At 36.7% G+C, this 15736-nt stretch overlaps 2 protein-coding genes across 2 annotated transcripts in view; both read right to left on the bottom strand.

Moving 5' to 3' along the window:
- Positions 1–15736, bottom strand: part of LOC134853869 (uncharacterized) — a 224251-nt gene that overhangs the window by 60983 nt on the left and 147532 nt on the right. The gene's annotated exons all lie outside the window — the stretch shown is intronic.
- The window catches only part of LOC134854020 (symplekin-like), a 30135-nt gene that overhangs the window by 833 nt on the left and 13566 nt on the right, over positions 1–15736 (bottom strand). Inside the window, exons 7-13 of the mRNA XM_063870083.1 lie at positions 10742–11027; positions 9598–10547; positions 7695–7888; positions 3776–3939; positions 2570–2725; positions 771–1042; positions 426–604 (exon numbers count right to left, since the gene is read on the bottom strand). Coding sequence (XP_063726153.1) covers positions 426–604; positions 771–1042; positions 2570–2725; positions 3776–3939; positions 7695–7888; positions 9598–10547; positions 10742–11027 — 2201 coding nt within the window. The remainder of the gene's footprint in view (positions 1–425; positions 605–770; positions 1043–2569; positions 2726–3775; positions 3940–7694; positions 7889–9597; positions 10548–10741; positions 11028–15736) is intronic.

Below are 15736 nucleotides of genomic sequence, written 5' to 3'. Positions count from 1 at the left end.
TTTTATATTTATTCTCAAAAGATAATTAACTTATGCATCCAATTTTACCAATCAAGTAAAAGGCTAATTTTTATTTTTAAACTCCGAATTTTGTAGTGCTGGTAGTATGTTAAGTTAATACCATTTCATCCAACAATCAAGCTGCTCAACTCGTCCCAATCAATATGATGTCCTTGATGAAAATGTACATTCAATATTTTATAGTTATTTTTCTGGGCTTATTTCCCCACATTCCAGACTGAGTAATTTTGTTGAGCGAATCTCGTTTGTTGCTGCAACTCATGGTCGTTTTTTTGCGTCTAGAACTTTCACATGGTATCACTATTGCAGCCGAAATCGGTCAGCCTTTTCTTGGTTGAAAATGGGTTAACAACTTAGGTATACTCGGGAAACTACTCGCTATACCATTTCTCATTCATTCACACCTGATGAGTTGTTCACTTGGCAACTGGAGCAGGATACCGAATGAGTCCGGTACTGTCTTCTGCACTACTCTGATGAAGCCATCCCACAATTTGTCCCTTTTCCACACCTGTCTCACAATCAGTCGCTGCAATACCGTATTCAGAACGAACGAACGCATCTTCGGGTATTTGTTCAGAGCCTACAAGAGAAAACACATGTATGAAATTAGATATAAATGCTCGCACTTCACCAAAGTACTACTTTTCTTTATAAAATAAATATTTCATATGTGAATTTAAACCCTTTTGATGATCTGCTTTGTAAAAAAAAAAAGAATCGATTAGTAATATGAACAGTAAAATAACCTGCAGAACAGTTCTGAGTAGCAACGTCGGCAGTACTTTTAGCTCCAGCAGCTGCGTCAAGGAAACCGCCAACACCGACTGATTAAACACTCCCTCCTCAGTCATACACGCATTGACCGCCAACATTGCACTTTTCAAATCACCCTCTATCTTGTGGAAGCCAACGAACAGATCCACTGCCAACAGTCGAGAGGCGGTGGAGGCACTTCCGACGTCTGCGGATTCCGAGTTGGACTGCACGATTCCCAGCAGACGCTTGAAGACCTCTTTAACTAAAGCAATTCGTTAACAAAACCAAGTCCTCTTTCATTTGTATGCTCACAGGACCACATGTTAAATATTCATTTCAACAAACTTTGAAAAATTAATTTCATCAACACTTCATGAAAGAGCATCAAATCAATGAAAGAGCATCATCACTTCGAGTTTTTAACAAACGAATACGACATGCTCGACATAATATTGGTACCATATAGTTCGCCCATTGTTATCACTGGCAAGTGGAGGGTACCGGAGATTTTAAATAAAATTTTAGTTTTTTTATAATGCTAGATGAGTTTCAAGCAATTAAGGAAAGAACATCACTACTTAGAATTATGAAACATAGCCAATCAAAGATTGGAAAATAGTAATGAACGCAAGTAAACATTAAAAAAACGCTGACTTTATTGAAGCTAGTTTTTAATTTCTAATTGGACTTTCTAATTTCAAAAAAAGATGCCCTTTGAGCTTCTAGAACAATTTATGATTGGCGCTTTTTTGATAACATTAACCCAACTAAAGAAAACTGGATCAATAAGTAAAGTTTTTATTCAGCTGGAAATCTAAAAATTAAATGCCACTTTCGAAACTAGAAATCGTTCACGTTTTTTCCGCCATTTCCACTTTCGTATTTGGAGAGGACTATTTACGTCATTTTCAGCATATGAATTTCAATGAATCTCAAAAACTGCAAAAATACCGAAGTACATTTATAAATGCATCAATATGTATGAATGCGCATCTGTAGTTATTAGAGACTTTCTCTGGAAAAAAAAATCAGCAAGACCTATATAAGTCTTCACTACTTTCATTAGTCTTAAACATTCAAATTCGACAGGCTCGACACAATGTCAATACCAAATAGTTCGCCAACTGTTAACAAAGGCAAGTGGAAGTTACCAAAAAAGATTCTTTTATGATGCTAGATCATTCAAAGTAATCAATGAAAGGCATCATCACTTCGAGTTATCAACAATCGATTACGACACGACGACTGGCATGTTTTTTTTGAGAAAACCTCAATTTTTGATATTCGAAGAAAAAAATAGATGCCCTTAAAGCTCTTTAAAGTTCTAAAACAATTTGTGATTGCAACTCTTATGATAAAACTAACCCAATTTGAGAAGACTGGATCATTAGGTAAATTTATTATTTCGCTGGGAAATCAGAAAATTAAATTTCACTTTCGAAACTAGAAGTCGATCACGTTTTTCATGACCGTTTAACTTTCGCTGTTCGATAGTGAAGTTTGCTTCTTTTTAAACAAAATAATGAACTGAACTTAAAAAGAACCGCGAAAAAGTAAATTAGCATAACTTTTCTTGAAAAAAAAAACAAAAAAAAATCATCGAAACCTATGTAAGAGTCTGAACTATCCTCATCGACTCTTACTAGAGTTTTTAAAACACGGCAGATATGCGCAAAAAAAGCCAACTCTCTCAAATATAGATCAAAGCACAACGTTACTTGATACCCCTGAGTCTCTAGAGAAAAGTGAATCTCACAAGCTAAATATTCAGTTGAGTTTATATACTTACATAAATCAGGACTGAGTTTGACCATCTTGGGCAACGCCTCGAGTACTTCCTGTTTTCCCAATCCAGCTAAAACTGGCAACAAGAACCTCACATCGCCATTTTCCTTGTACAGGTTCTTAACATGGCCAGTCAACTCTGACGAGATCTGGACATTTCCTGAAACAACGAATAATTTCTGGTACATATTTGACACAGAGGCGAAGCTGCACTACGCAAACATTTGCGAGAACACGATCAAACAGCAGCTCAATCAAGTGACACAAGAAAAAGTAGAAATAAGCCTTGAATTTGCAAAAACTCGAGGCTTAGCAAAAACTCGAATAAGCAAAAATCTGCGACCTAGCAAATTTGAGTCTCACACACTAACCATTCCGCCACGGATGCTTAAAATCCCAAAAAAATAGCCATCAATAATGCAGCTACATATGCTAATAAATTGCCAATTCGATGCAGTAAAAGTAGCATCAAATACAAAAAGATACAATTTTACATGTAAAAAAAATCGCAAATGATAAAGCCACATTATGCATAAATAACGCATTTCAAAAAATTGCGAGATATATTGAGTTAGAAAATGACTGAAATCGAGATTATATTATTGTTATGTTGTTTGAAACAAATAGCTTTCTTCCGTTCATTTGATGAATTAAAAACGCATCAACTGTGTAAATTTACAATTATTCGAATATCAAAGCACATGTTCATGTTATCAATAAGCTGTAAAAGTGCAACCAAATTTCAAAGGTGCAACAATATATCAAAATATCTTATTGCCAATTCGATGCAGCAAATTAGACGCAGCAAATACTGTTGATTTAAGTCGCAACAATAATTGCGACTTAGTCGCCGCAACAAAAGTCGCAACAATATTTGCGACTTAGGTTGGAAAAAACGAAAGTTCGTACTATAACACATTGATTCGAAAGTTTAAACAATTTCAACTACCAAATGTCGTCCAAGATGAATTCCGTAGAAAAAAAATTCAATATCTGATTTAAGACTTCTTCGTATTCCTCTCAAAAAACTTAAGACTCCACAAATAAAAACAAATTGCATTGTTAATGCTCAATTTGAAATGAAATTACTAAAAATCGTTTTTGAAAATCTGCAAGACCCCTGAAAAAGTAGATAGATTCAGACACTGATCATTTTAAAACTGTTTTTGACATCGATTTACAACAATAATCCAATACAATTTGACGCTACCTGGCCTGTAGGGTGGTCCAGAGTCTTTTGGATCCAGGAGCACATGGAGTATTCGGATGAGGAGTGTCTCGCAGCCCTTGGGACAAGACTGAAGCAGCCTGTGGATGTCCGGCGAATCTTGCCCCATACTGTGCACAGGTGCTTCCATGATTCGCAGAAGAGTCCTGCAATGTTAAGCAAAATTTATATGCAAAAACCAAATTAAAATTTAAAAAAAAATAGCCAACAGACAAGACAGTTGGAAAAGTCTCAAGTAAATCGAACAAAAATTGACTCATTATTATTGAAGGATTTCCACATAAAAATATATGGCCTAAAAGCTCTTTGAGCTTCTATTTGTTGTCATAAAAGTCTACCAAAAAATTATTCACATTCAAAGAATTTTAGGGCCATATATTTGCTCCGACCACTTCACTTCAGGGTGCTTTCTTATCCGCCTAACTTTTACTAGCTCAAAGAAAGCTTGTAGGGGGGTGAAGCGTGGTATCATATTAATCGGTCGCAATTCGGATTCCCAAAAATTTAAGAAAATGTAGGTCTGATTTTTTTTGATGGTCAGGTCGAAGTTGATGAAATTGATCTCAACTTTGATAACACCAAACAAATTCTTAAAAAATGAAAACTTTATTGCATTTCGAAACTAATTCGGAACAGCAAGTGTATGTCATATATTTTCACATCAAACTTATATATTGTAGTATATTTCAAGCGATAACAATTATTGTAATCACAAACAGTTCTCAGAGAAATTGACTGAAAACTTAAATAGATTTCACTTTTTTCCAAGGAAGCTTACCACAGTTTGTCGGTGTAATAGTCGTTAAATAGTAATAAAAAATCTGCTTTTGTAAAAATGTATCTATTCAGAATGTTATCCGAAGTTAAGCTTTGACGAATATTATTCCATATTGTAACTGATGTTTTGAAAAATGAGACTTCAATGTGTTTACCATTATATCTTTCAGTTAAAAAATAGCTTAGTTAATCTTGGGTGTAGTTCGATTTCTTTGTTTTTATATCTAACTCTTTCCTAAGCTGGCAGTCGTATAATCTTGAATTTCAGAAACATGGAAATAGGTAGAACGTTGTACTTGAGTTTCAGGTCAGACAATGAATCAAATTTTGCATGATCGCAGCATGTTCTAATTAACTTAATTGTTTTTCAAGTGAAAAGATTGAACTTCATTTGAAAGAATAGCTGGGTATTGTAGATGATTAATGACAACTGCGTTCAAAATATTAAAGTTCTTGTTTTGATTGGAAGTGTTTTTTTAATCGACTGTAATGTTTTTTATTCCGGACGCCAATTTTCTTAAAATCAATCTAGTTTCTCTTTGAAATGTTAAAAATTGATTGAGAATGACTCCAAGATATTGAAAATCGGCTTTTTCTTCAATTAAAGTTTTATCTACCGAGAAAAAGAGTTTTCTTGGCATTCCGTTTGAGAGAATGGAATTGGAAGTGGTGATATTTTTTGCAGCTTTTTAAAATTTTGTAGAAGCACCACTCTTACATCATGTAGTTCATAATTTATTCATGTGTCCTCGGCGTATTACACTTCCTTACAGAAGTCAGGTAACTGCTTATTTAGATCATTGATATAAAAATCAAAAGTGAGTGGTCCATGTACAGTACCCTGTGGGACCCCCTGATGTAATGAAATCCAGTTTAATTCAACATTATTGAAAAAAAGTTTGTTTATGATTGCTTATCAAAGAGTTTATCATTTGAATTGCACTTTCAGAGAAATCTAACAATTCTAACTTAAGTTTTAAGAACCTGTGATCAATAGTATCGAATGCTTTGGATAGGTCTAATAAAGAGCATGCAACGAATTTATCATTGTAAAGGGCTTTTTTGAAATGTTCTGTGCAATATACTATGGAGTCGATTGCTGAATAGGATATTCTAAATCCGAATTGAGTGTTGCTTAGGAGATTGTTGGATAAGAGATAGTCAATTATTGGTCCGACCATTGAAAATGGGGAGGAACTTTATATTCGGGTGTTTTAGTGTTTTTTCTGCTTTGTTTTCAACGCAAAATCAGCTGCTACAAATAATGATCAGACTGGGTTGAGTGATATATCACAGTAAACCCCTTTCAATCGTGATTCGAACCACAAAAAAAATTTCGAATTTTTTTTCACTGTCGAGAAGAACCGGTTTGAAATTTTTTATTTTTGGTCTAACTTCGAGCTGATAAGGTGTCCGGGTACGCTTACAATAGCTTATTTAAGCTTAATTTCAATTTCAGAGGTCAAAAAAAATTTATTCAAGTAAAGGTAATTATAGAGTTAAAGCGCAATTTTTGGAATCAAAAACGTGAAAATAAAAAAAAATTTCAATAACAAAAAGAAAAAATTTTGAATTGATTTCAGAATTTCACTTTTTTTTTTCGTTTTTCTGGTCATTTTTGTTCAAAAAGTGTTTTCCAATTGACCTATTTTACTATTACTCTCAAATATGCTTAAACTTTATTTTTCCGTTCAGATCTTATCACAACATGCAGAAAAAACGACAACGACAAAAAAACTGTATTTTTAAGACTGTGGTAGGAACATTCTGTGCTACTTGCACACTAACCGGCTATCCTTGTTTGTTTGTATAATACTTTTCGAAGACTTAGGAGAGTGCTCCAGTTATTGGAATTGGTCTGTAGTTCTCTGGATCGTCTTTTTGGTATATTGGAGTGACTATTGCTTTTTAGTAACTCTTTTAAAGGGTATAGGCTATTTTTCAGGAACTCATTTAGAGGGAACGTTAAATGCCTGTAGATTTCATTGCATCCATCTTTCAGAGCCCATGCTGGAAATTCAGATGGACATTGTGGTTTTTTGGCATTAAAATTCAGCAGTTCTTTTTCAAATTTCAGAAGTTCAAATCATGTGCATATCTGAGAACTTCCTTGTTAAAAAAATTGATACATGATTTTTGATTTGAAAAATCAACCAAGATAAAATTTAATTCGCTACGAGAGAAAAATGAAGAAAGTCCAAAAGGCTATGAAGATGGAGAACAGTTGCCATAAAAAACCGAACCAATTTGTCTGAAGAGGTAATCGTCTTTAAGTGTTCAGTGCCTCTTTTTGCCTCTAAATTGTCTCTTATAAATTTTCTTTATATTCAATTATTCTGATGACTAAACTCTTTGTGTTTATTCATTTTGCCTTCAACTCAAATATCAATAAATGGACGCACACTCTTGTAATTTCTTGTAAAATGTTTAAAGATTCAGTTAAATTAAAACGCGGGCCATAGCCAGATAATCAGTAAGAATAAAAATTATGGTGTAAAAAATAATTGAGACCACCCATCAAAATAGTGCATTTAAGAAAACAGTTGATCCACCTTTAATTATCTCATTTTAACTATCATTTCACTAATAGAAATTCATGTACTTTTAATGAATCTATTTCAAATAATACGCAGGCCAACAGGTCTATAATATAAGTAGGATATTCATGTTCTGTCAGCTTTTTTTTATTAAGTTAATCTGGGTTTTCATCTATTATACATCACTGTAAAAATCTAAACTATAGGATAAATTAAATTTGAAAGTAGATATCAATTTTAAAAAACTAAATAGAGAAAAAAAAATTGCTTAAATTTTCTGCAGTGTTCTAGGTGCCTCGGAGAATTTGTAATTCGTTTTCACAAATACATCAACATACAGCTGAAACCGTTTAGAAGTAATTTCAACATTGAAGTACAATATTGGCAGACTTTAGTCAAAATCAGATTGTGAAAATTGAATGTGACTAGCAAAATAATCCGACCGGTTTTTCTAGACACTTATTTTCTTCGAATTCTTAAAATTATCATCAATTGTTCAACGGCTGAAAAATCGCACAATTCTTAGTTCCAACTCAGCCGACAGTAATGGTAACAATCTGAGATACTTGATACTAGTAAAAATGTACCTCTTGACATCAATGGAGCATGAAGAAAAGTTAGTGGCGATGGGGAGCAGGAGTGCATGTTTGAGAGGGAGGAGTCCCAGGTAGAGGAAGAGACACTGTTTGATGGCCTCCTCACACCACGCACTGTATGCCCTCCCACTCTTGTCTAACAGGTCATAGGGCGGATTACTCTCCATCACACTTTCCATACGCATCTACACAAAAACAAAACAAAACTTAGCTAACATACATTTGGATAAAGATCAACGAGATAAAAAAACGAAAAGGTAGTAGCCAAATAGTTCTATGAATTTCAAGAGTGAGTTATATATGATGCTTTTTGATGAAACTGACCCATAATCAAAAACCTGGATCAACAGGCAATTTTTTTTTCATTGCGATACCTGAAAATTAAAACCTATTATGGAGGTTAAAAAATCAAGCCTGGCTAATAGGATAAGTGTACAAAAACTCTATAAAACCGGGAAAAAATCAAAATTTAAAAATTAATTTTCAACTTTCGAAAGCTAAAAGTATATCACGTTCAAGCTCTTTGAATTTCAAGAAAAGTTCGAGTGGCATTTTTTCTTTAAGTTAACCCACACAGAGAAAATTGGATCAATAAGTATTATTTTAATTCCGCTGGAATGTCAAAAAACTAAATTCGATCACGTTTAACGGGCCTTTACAATTTGCATTTCGATAGTGAATTTTGACTTCCCTTTAACAGAGGAAAAAACTGAACTTGAAAAAAATCAAAAGTCAAACCGCGAAAAATCAAACATGGAGACAAAATCGAGTCTTCAATACGTTCATTGACTCAGGAATAGGGAAAACACAAGCGAAAAAACGATCACAAAAAACAACTCTATTAAGTGAAATAAAAAAGTGGAAACAAGCCTCGAATTAGTAAAACTTTCGCTATGTGTAGGATGTGAACCAGCGAACTCTAGATTTGGAGTCTCTCGTTCTTCCCTCTCAGCCACAGACACTTAACAACCGTCAAACACTAGTCACAAATAAAGCAGAGAACAGATGCTCTATGAAATTTCCAATGTTACAGATCGTGATTATAGCAAATTAGCACTTTTATTTGCGAGTTAGAATGGAAAAAAGTATAGTTATATTCATACACTACGCTCGCTAGTGTGAATTAGCCTTGAAAATGTAACTTTTTTATGTTCCGGAATCAAACCACTGTCTTGTAGATAATGATTCTCGTGTCATCACATCTGCGCCCGCCGCCGTCGCTTGACGATTGGCGCAAACTAGCCACCAATAAAGCCTTGAAAGATTAAGATAAGCCTTGAAAAACAAACTTTTGCTTTTTATTGGAATAGAACCACCGAGCTGTAGATTATGAACCTTGAGTCCATGCATCTCCACCATGGTTGGTTGACAATGGAACAACACTAGCCACCAATAAACCAGAGAACGGATTCAACTAAATTGCAAATCATGCAGCAAAATAGCCATCAGTTGAGCAATGTTATTTGCGCGCTGGATTGGAAAAGAAGCAAGTCGTCGACTAAGCCAAACAATATCGAGCTCAAAATAAAAGCTAACAAATTGTGTAGATAACACATAAACATAAATCCTTTTTTAGTTAAACCGGTTTACGAAATTGAAAAAAGTGGTTGCACAACTTCGTAGGCAAATAAAAACTGACAAAAACAGGAAAAACAAACAAACATCTTAAATTTTTTGTAAATATTCAGTGTATTATAAACAAAAGTCAGTTTTATGATAGTCATCTTGACAAACAGTTTTTAGCAGATGCTTTGAAATTATCGAAACCCTTAGAAGAGAAAGCAAAAGAACCAGAGGATATATCCCGAGAAAAATTTATTAATTGGCATAAGTGTTAATCAAATGCAATACCTTTGTAAGAACCGAAATAAATACAAAATAAAATATAACTCACGGTGGCAAAATTCTCAATTGTACTCTTGTACTGGTCAGATGTATCTTTGGTGTAGAGCTGAATTAACAATTTCAACGCTTCGCTTCTTGCTTTTTGGTGGTCCAAAGTCGTCAGCAGCAACAAGTAATTCAGAGCTACTTTCATGTGTGAACTTCGCTTCAAAACAACCTCACTCAAAGTCGAAATGCACAGCGAAACACTTTCGTCTATAGTACAAAATCGAGACAAAGTCGAAAAGACGGGATTCGTCAAAATTGGGGCCTCAATGAAAAGTTTAGTCAGGAAAATTCCATCTTTCTCCGGATTTTGCATTACGTGTTTCATGACCCTCATAAACAGTTTTTCATATTGGGCTAGGAAAACTTTGTTAACTGACTTTTCAGATGTTCTTTGCATCTTGTTGTAGAGCTGATACAACCACGATATTATCAATTCGTAGCGCGCTTTTAGCTCGTCTAGAACATAATTTTCCACTTCATCGTCAAAGCCCGAGTCATCATGCATTATTGCCAGATTTGTTAAGACTCTGAAACGTTCCGCCGTCGCTCCGCATTGCTTTATTTTCTTCTCAGCATACAGAATTCTTTTCAAGCTATTTTTTGCAAAGGCGTCTAACTGATCATGAGGAATAGCAACCGTAGCTTCTCTAAAGTTGAACGCTTTCACGTTGCGTTTGGTTGGATCCCGCATTTGCAAGTTAGCCGCGAGGGTTTCAGGAGTGAACAAAGTTTGCTTCGTTTCTTGGCTAGCCGATTTTGAAGCTCCGGCAGCTGTTTCGCTTTCCGAGGGCTTCGATCCTTCTTCTCCTCTAGCTGGGGTGGCGTGGTGCATTCGCGACGATAAAACTTCGACCGGAGATCCTTTTTCTTGAGCAGACGAGGACTGCTTGGACTCCCTAGTCTTCTTAGCTTCCGCTAACTTTGACTCTTCCTTTGCAATTTGCTCCACTCCTGAGAACATCCAAAATTGTGATACTTTCGATTTAAAACATATAGATCCTCTCCCACAGGAAAGCTTAAAAGCACTCTGTATTGTAGACCCATAGGACAACGATTGCAAATCATAATTGAATATATCTAAATAGTTAGTAACAGGAGACAGGTCAACCTAATTCAGATATTCGCATATTTTCAGACTTCACTACCTGCGCCAACTCCAACAGCTGTCATTTGCGTAGCTATCAACCTCGCCACGTGTTCAATCTGCGCCGGAGTCCCCGCACTGTCTATAGGCGTGTAAGTGGACTGAAAGTGAGCCGGAATGGCGTCTGGGAGATTCAGCATGGACACTAACACAATATTAGCAACTGTTTCTGGGCGCTTCAGTCTGGGCATGATGAATTCTGTGGTGATCTCAATTGCGGCTACTTTCTTGTTCTGCTCCAGCTCAGCACCTGCCGACGAGGCGAAACTCTCTTCATCAAGCCGAGTCTACAAAAAGACATATTTTCACAACTTTTCAATACTTTCTGGGAATTGATGATGGTGACCAAAAAAGAACGCCGTAGTAACACTCAAATAGTTCAGTTTTCGCATCTATATGATTATTCACACAGAGACGAAACTGCGTTTCGCAAACACAAGCGAGGAAAATGCAAAAACGAGCTCTGAACAGACAAAACAAAATGAAATCAGAAAAAAAGGAAACTTGCCACCAGACAGTCGGTAATGAGTAATGAAGGCAAGAAAACAGAAAAAAAAGCATACTTCGTTGAAAAATCTCACCTTTTGAATTTCACTTTTTTTCGCGCCATTTCCCGGGAAAATTTCCGTATGTTTCACGTTTTTCGCGCCATTACGTTGGTATTTGGAGAGTGCTAATTACGTAACTTTCAGCAGATGAATTTCAATTGAACTCAAAAAGTGCATTTATACCTAAGTGCATTCATAAATGCCTTAATATCTATGGATGCACATCTGTAGTTATTGGAGCATTTTAAGACTTTTCCTGAAAAAAAATCAATAAGACCTATACAAGAGTCTTCACTACGTTCAGTACTCTTTAAAGATTAAAAATACACATTGGGAAAAAATTTTGCAGAGATAAGGAGTAATACATTCTCACATCTGCTCCATGAACGCTTGTAATTTTACTTACACTAGCCACCAATAAAGCAGCCGCAGTTTTTTTAAATCAAATTACCAATGCTATGTATGCAGCAAAAATTCGAACAAAAAGTAATTTAATGCTCCGGATTTGAATATCCCACTAGTTGATTAGGAGTCTGACGTCCTATTTAAGCCACGGTCCCTTGGAGGTAAGCAAGTGGCCTAGCTAATGCTGGATGCACCTGTTTTAATATTTGATTGTACTGATAACGAAATGCGTATTTTCAAAGTTTCAAAAAATTACGCAAAACACTAGTGATTTCACTTCTTGAGTTGGTGATTAGCCGCTTTTTCAACTACTACTCGCTTTTTCAATTGATATCTTTATCTCTGATTTGGCTGGGTAATTTGAGAAAAAAGTTTAAAAAGATACCAAGAAACGATCAAAGATTGTGAAATTAGACTTTTCCTAAATCCATTTATTTTTCCTAAATTCATTTACTTTTCCCTAAAAAGCATGGTAATAGCATCGTATGCAGTGAAGACTGATTTTTAGATTGAAACCTTAATATCAGACTTAGCTAGTAGTTTTCGTGAATTTCTACAAAAAAAAATGTCAAGAAATTTCAAAAAATGGATTTGTGCGATGTTCATATTGGCTTCTCTAAAAAAATAGATTGAAACAGATTACACAGGGAAATATATAAGCACCATGTTAGTTTGATTGAAAAGATCAAAACTTCAAAAATTGGACATTTTCTACGGCCATATTTTTTTTGAAAACACACGGCATAGCCGATTGCACATAAAAGATTAGCATGATTGGTTTTATTTTCTCTCGGTTCCACCCTTCATCTCCGATTTGACTGCGTAGTTTTTGAGAAAAGTCAAAGTTTCAAAAATTAACAAATATGTCAAAAAATGGACTTGTTTCAGGCTATAACTTTTTGCTACCGAATTTAGGGAACAGTAGCCTGAGAAGGATATTCTCATGATTGTTCTTTTGTTCTCATCCTCATGTTCTCAGATTTGCGCATTTAATATTTGAGAAAATGAAAAAAGTAGTCCAAAAATCCTCCTTCCGAAACTTTCGGTGAAATGAAGAGACGTGGGGGTGAAATGAAGAGAGACTAGCAAAATATGCAGGCACAAAAAAGAGCCGCAAGTTGTCCATTGATATTATTTTTCCCAAAAACGGTACAGCAGTTTTTCAGAGAGAATGAAATTTCATCGAAAAATACAAAAATTTTCCAAAGCGCCGCAAAAAAAACAACAAAAAACAACAAATTCCATCCAAATCCAAGTACGGTGTTAGAGGCACTGCTGCCCGCTGTCTGTCATGACGATATCGCGAACCAAAGCTATCGGTCGCTTTCGGTCCACGGCAACTTCTTTCATAAATCGAACCACTGTTTCCTATTTTTTCCAGTGCATTCCGGGGGGCTTGATGAATTTAATTGTGTCATTCTGCACAAGCTTTCTCCAGGCCTTCTTAGATTTGCCAGATGGACGCTTCCAGTGTTCACCTATGACAACCTAAGGGCTGCGTTCGAGATCTCGCTCTGGTCCATCCGGAGGACATAGCACAGCCATTTAAGTCATCCTGGTTGAATGGTTTAGCAGATATTCTTTTTCAGGTTGGCCTTTTCTCTGCGGAGATCTTTATGCAGGTCGAATCCTCGGTGTAAAATTTTTCTATACACTTTCTCAAACCCACCCAGTCTCCACAAATCCATGATTTTGAAGGGCCAGGCTTCACTGTCGTAGAGATGCGCGCTTCCAACACAGGCACTGCAGACTTTGCACTTAATTTTCTCTGGTATTTTTCGTTGGCTCCAAAATTTTTGAAGGTACTGAAAATTCAGCGCCCTTTTCCAATTTTTTCTATTTCGCATGTGATGTCGTCGTTAAGCTGTAGGGAAATTCCAAGATAGGTGATTGCGTCTACTTTTCCGATCAGTTCGTTTGTCACTCTGAACATGGGGTTTTCGCTGTTGGAACAAAATCTTGTTTTTGCGATGTTTATATGGAGGCCGGTCTTTGCTACTTCGGAGGCCACTTTGTCCAGAGGCGCTTAGGGATCATTCTTGTTGTCATCAAGTAGACAGATAATGTCTGAAAAGTCTAGGTTTGCAACGTGCATGTCGTCCAGGCCTACACCCAGGTTTGCACCATCCAGGGCCCTGGACAGACCAGTCGATAGCCAGGTTTAATAGTAAGAGAGAAAGTATTGAACCTTGATATACTCCGCTGTGGATTTAGAACAAACGTATCTTTTCACCTTGCTGAGCGTCTCCGTGTAGATGCCCTTTAGTGATCCATTAAATCTTATTTAAACCAAGATTACTACAAACGTTCCAGATGCAACTTCTATCCACACCGTCGAAGGCAGCTTTGAAGTCTATGAAGATCATTTTTGTCACTCTTTCGTACTTTCCCTTCGCTCGAGGATTTATCGGAGAGCAAAAGTTTGATCACCATAGCCTCTGTTTGCTTTGAAGCCGGCTTGATTCTTTCTTGCTGTCCTCTCGTATGCACTTTCGATCCTATTTTTAACCACTGCCAGTAGTATCTTGAAGGATATCCACAGGAGAGATATGCCTCCTTAGTAAGCACAAGTCGCCTTTTTTGAAGATTGGTGTAATTATAGCTACTTTCCATTCTTCTGGGAATTTTTCCACTATCCTGACTTAATTAGTAAACTCCTGTACCAACATTATTCCAACGTGTTTCAGGAGTTCAGCTGGAATGCCATCATTACCGCGAGCTTTGTTGAGCTTTAGTTTGTCTATGGCCAGTTCAATCTCATAGTACCAGGGGCATTTTGCATCAACAGTGGAGAACGGCTTGTGCGTCTCTTCTTTGGGTTCGTCTGGTTCAGGGGTAGGGCGGTTAAGAAGTTGTTCGAAGTGTTTGGCCCATTCTTCCATGAATTCTTTTGTGCCCGTGATCGTGATTCCATTTGTTTTCAGGTTTTCACTTAGTGGGTTTGAAGACCCGGACAACTGTTTCACTATGCTGTAGATTTTCCTTGTATTTCCTTTCTCATCAGCAGAAATTAGGTCGTTTGCAAGGTTCTCTTAGTATTGGTTTTTATCTTTCCGCATACTGTTTAACTTCGTTTTGGAGCTTGGCCTTCTGTTTTCTGCCGTTGCTCTATGGTTGATGAGTTCTATTGTCTCTGCGGATAGCCAGGCGCTCGATTTTTTCAGGGAACGGTCAATGGATGATGCCACAGCTTGGTGTAACTTGTTTTTCAGTTGTTCCCACGCTTGTTCGATGCTTAGTTTTTTAGTGATTGGACTCAGTTTCTTCAATTCCTCTTGGTATTTGATACATTTTTCAGAGCGTAAGGTTGTAGTTTGGCGTTTCTGCTCTCTTTGTGTAGGATTTTAACCTAAGCTTGATGGTAGATCTTACGGAGTGCTTGTGATCGGAATCTGCCAGGGCGGGTTTGCGGGTGGAGCAGTCCAGATCAGGAAAGCCCCATCTACAAGCTATCAATAGGTAGTCTATTTTGTTCCTGGTTTTGTGATCAATTCAGAACCATGTTGGCAGGGAATGTCACTAAATCCTATTTTTCCAGTGCATTCTGGGGACTTGATGAATTTAATTGTGTCATCCTGCACCAGCTTTCTATAGGACTTCTTAGGTCCGCCAGATGGGCGCTTCCAGTGTTCACCTTCGACAACTCGAGGACTGCGTTCGGGATCTCGCTCGGGTCCATCCGGAGGACAGAGCCCAGCCATTTAAGTCATCCTGGTTGAATGATTTGGCAGATATTCTTTTTCAGGTTGGCCTTTTCTCTGAGGAGATCTTTATGCAGGTCGAATCCTCGGTGTAAATTTTTTCTGAGGCACTTTTTCTCAAACACACCCAGTCTCCACAAATGTAAGATTTTAACGGGCCAGGCTTTACTGTCGTAGAGAAGCGTGCTTCCAACACAGGCACTGTGGACTTTGCGCTTGATTTTCTCCGGTTTTTTAGTTGGCTCCAGAAGTTTTTGAGGCGACTGAAAATTCAGCGACCTTTTCCAAATTTTTTTCCACTTCGCATGTGATGTCGCCGTTAAGCTGTAGGGAGCTTCCAAT

Source organism: Symsagittifera roscoffensis, chromosome 9, assembly GCF_963678635.1.
Source record: "Symsagittifera roscoffensis chromosome 9, txSymRosc1.1, whole genome shotgun sequence".
In the NCBI taxonomy this organism is placed as follows: Eukaryota; Metazoa; Xenacoelomorpha; order Acoela; family Convolutidae; genus Symsagittifera; species Symsagittifera roscoffensis.
Note: the sequence above shows the minus strand (reverse complement) of the source record. Positions and strands in the feature narration are given on the sequence as shown.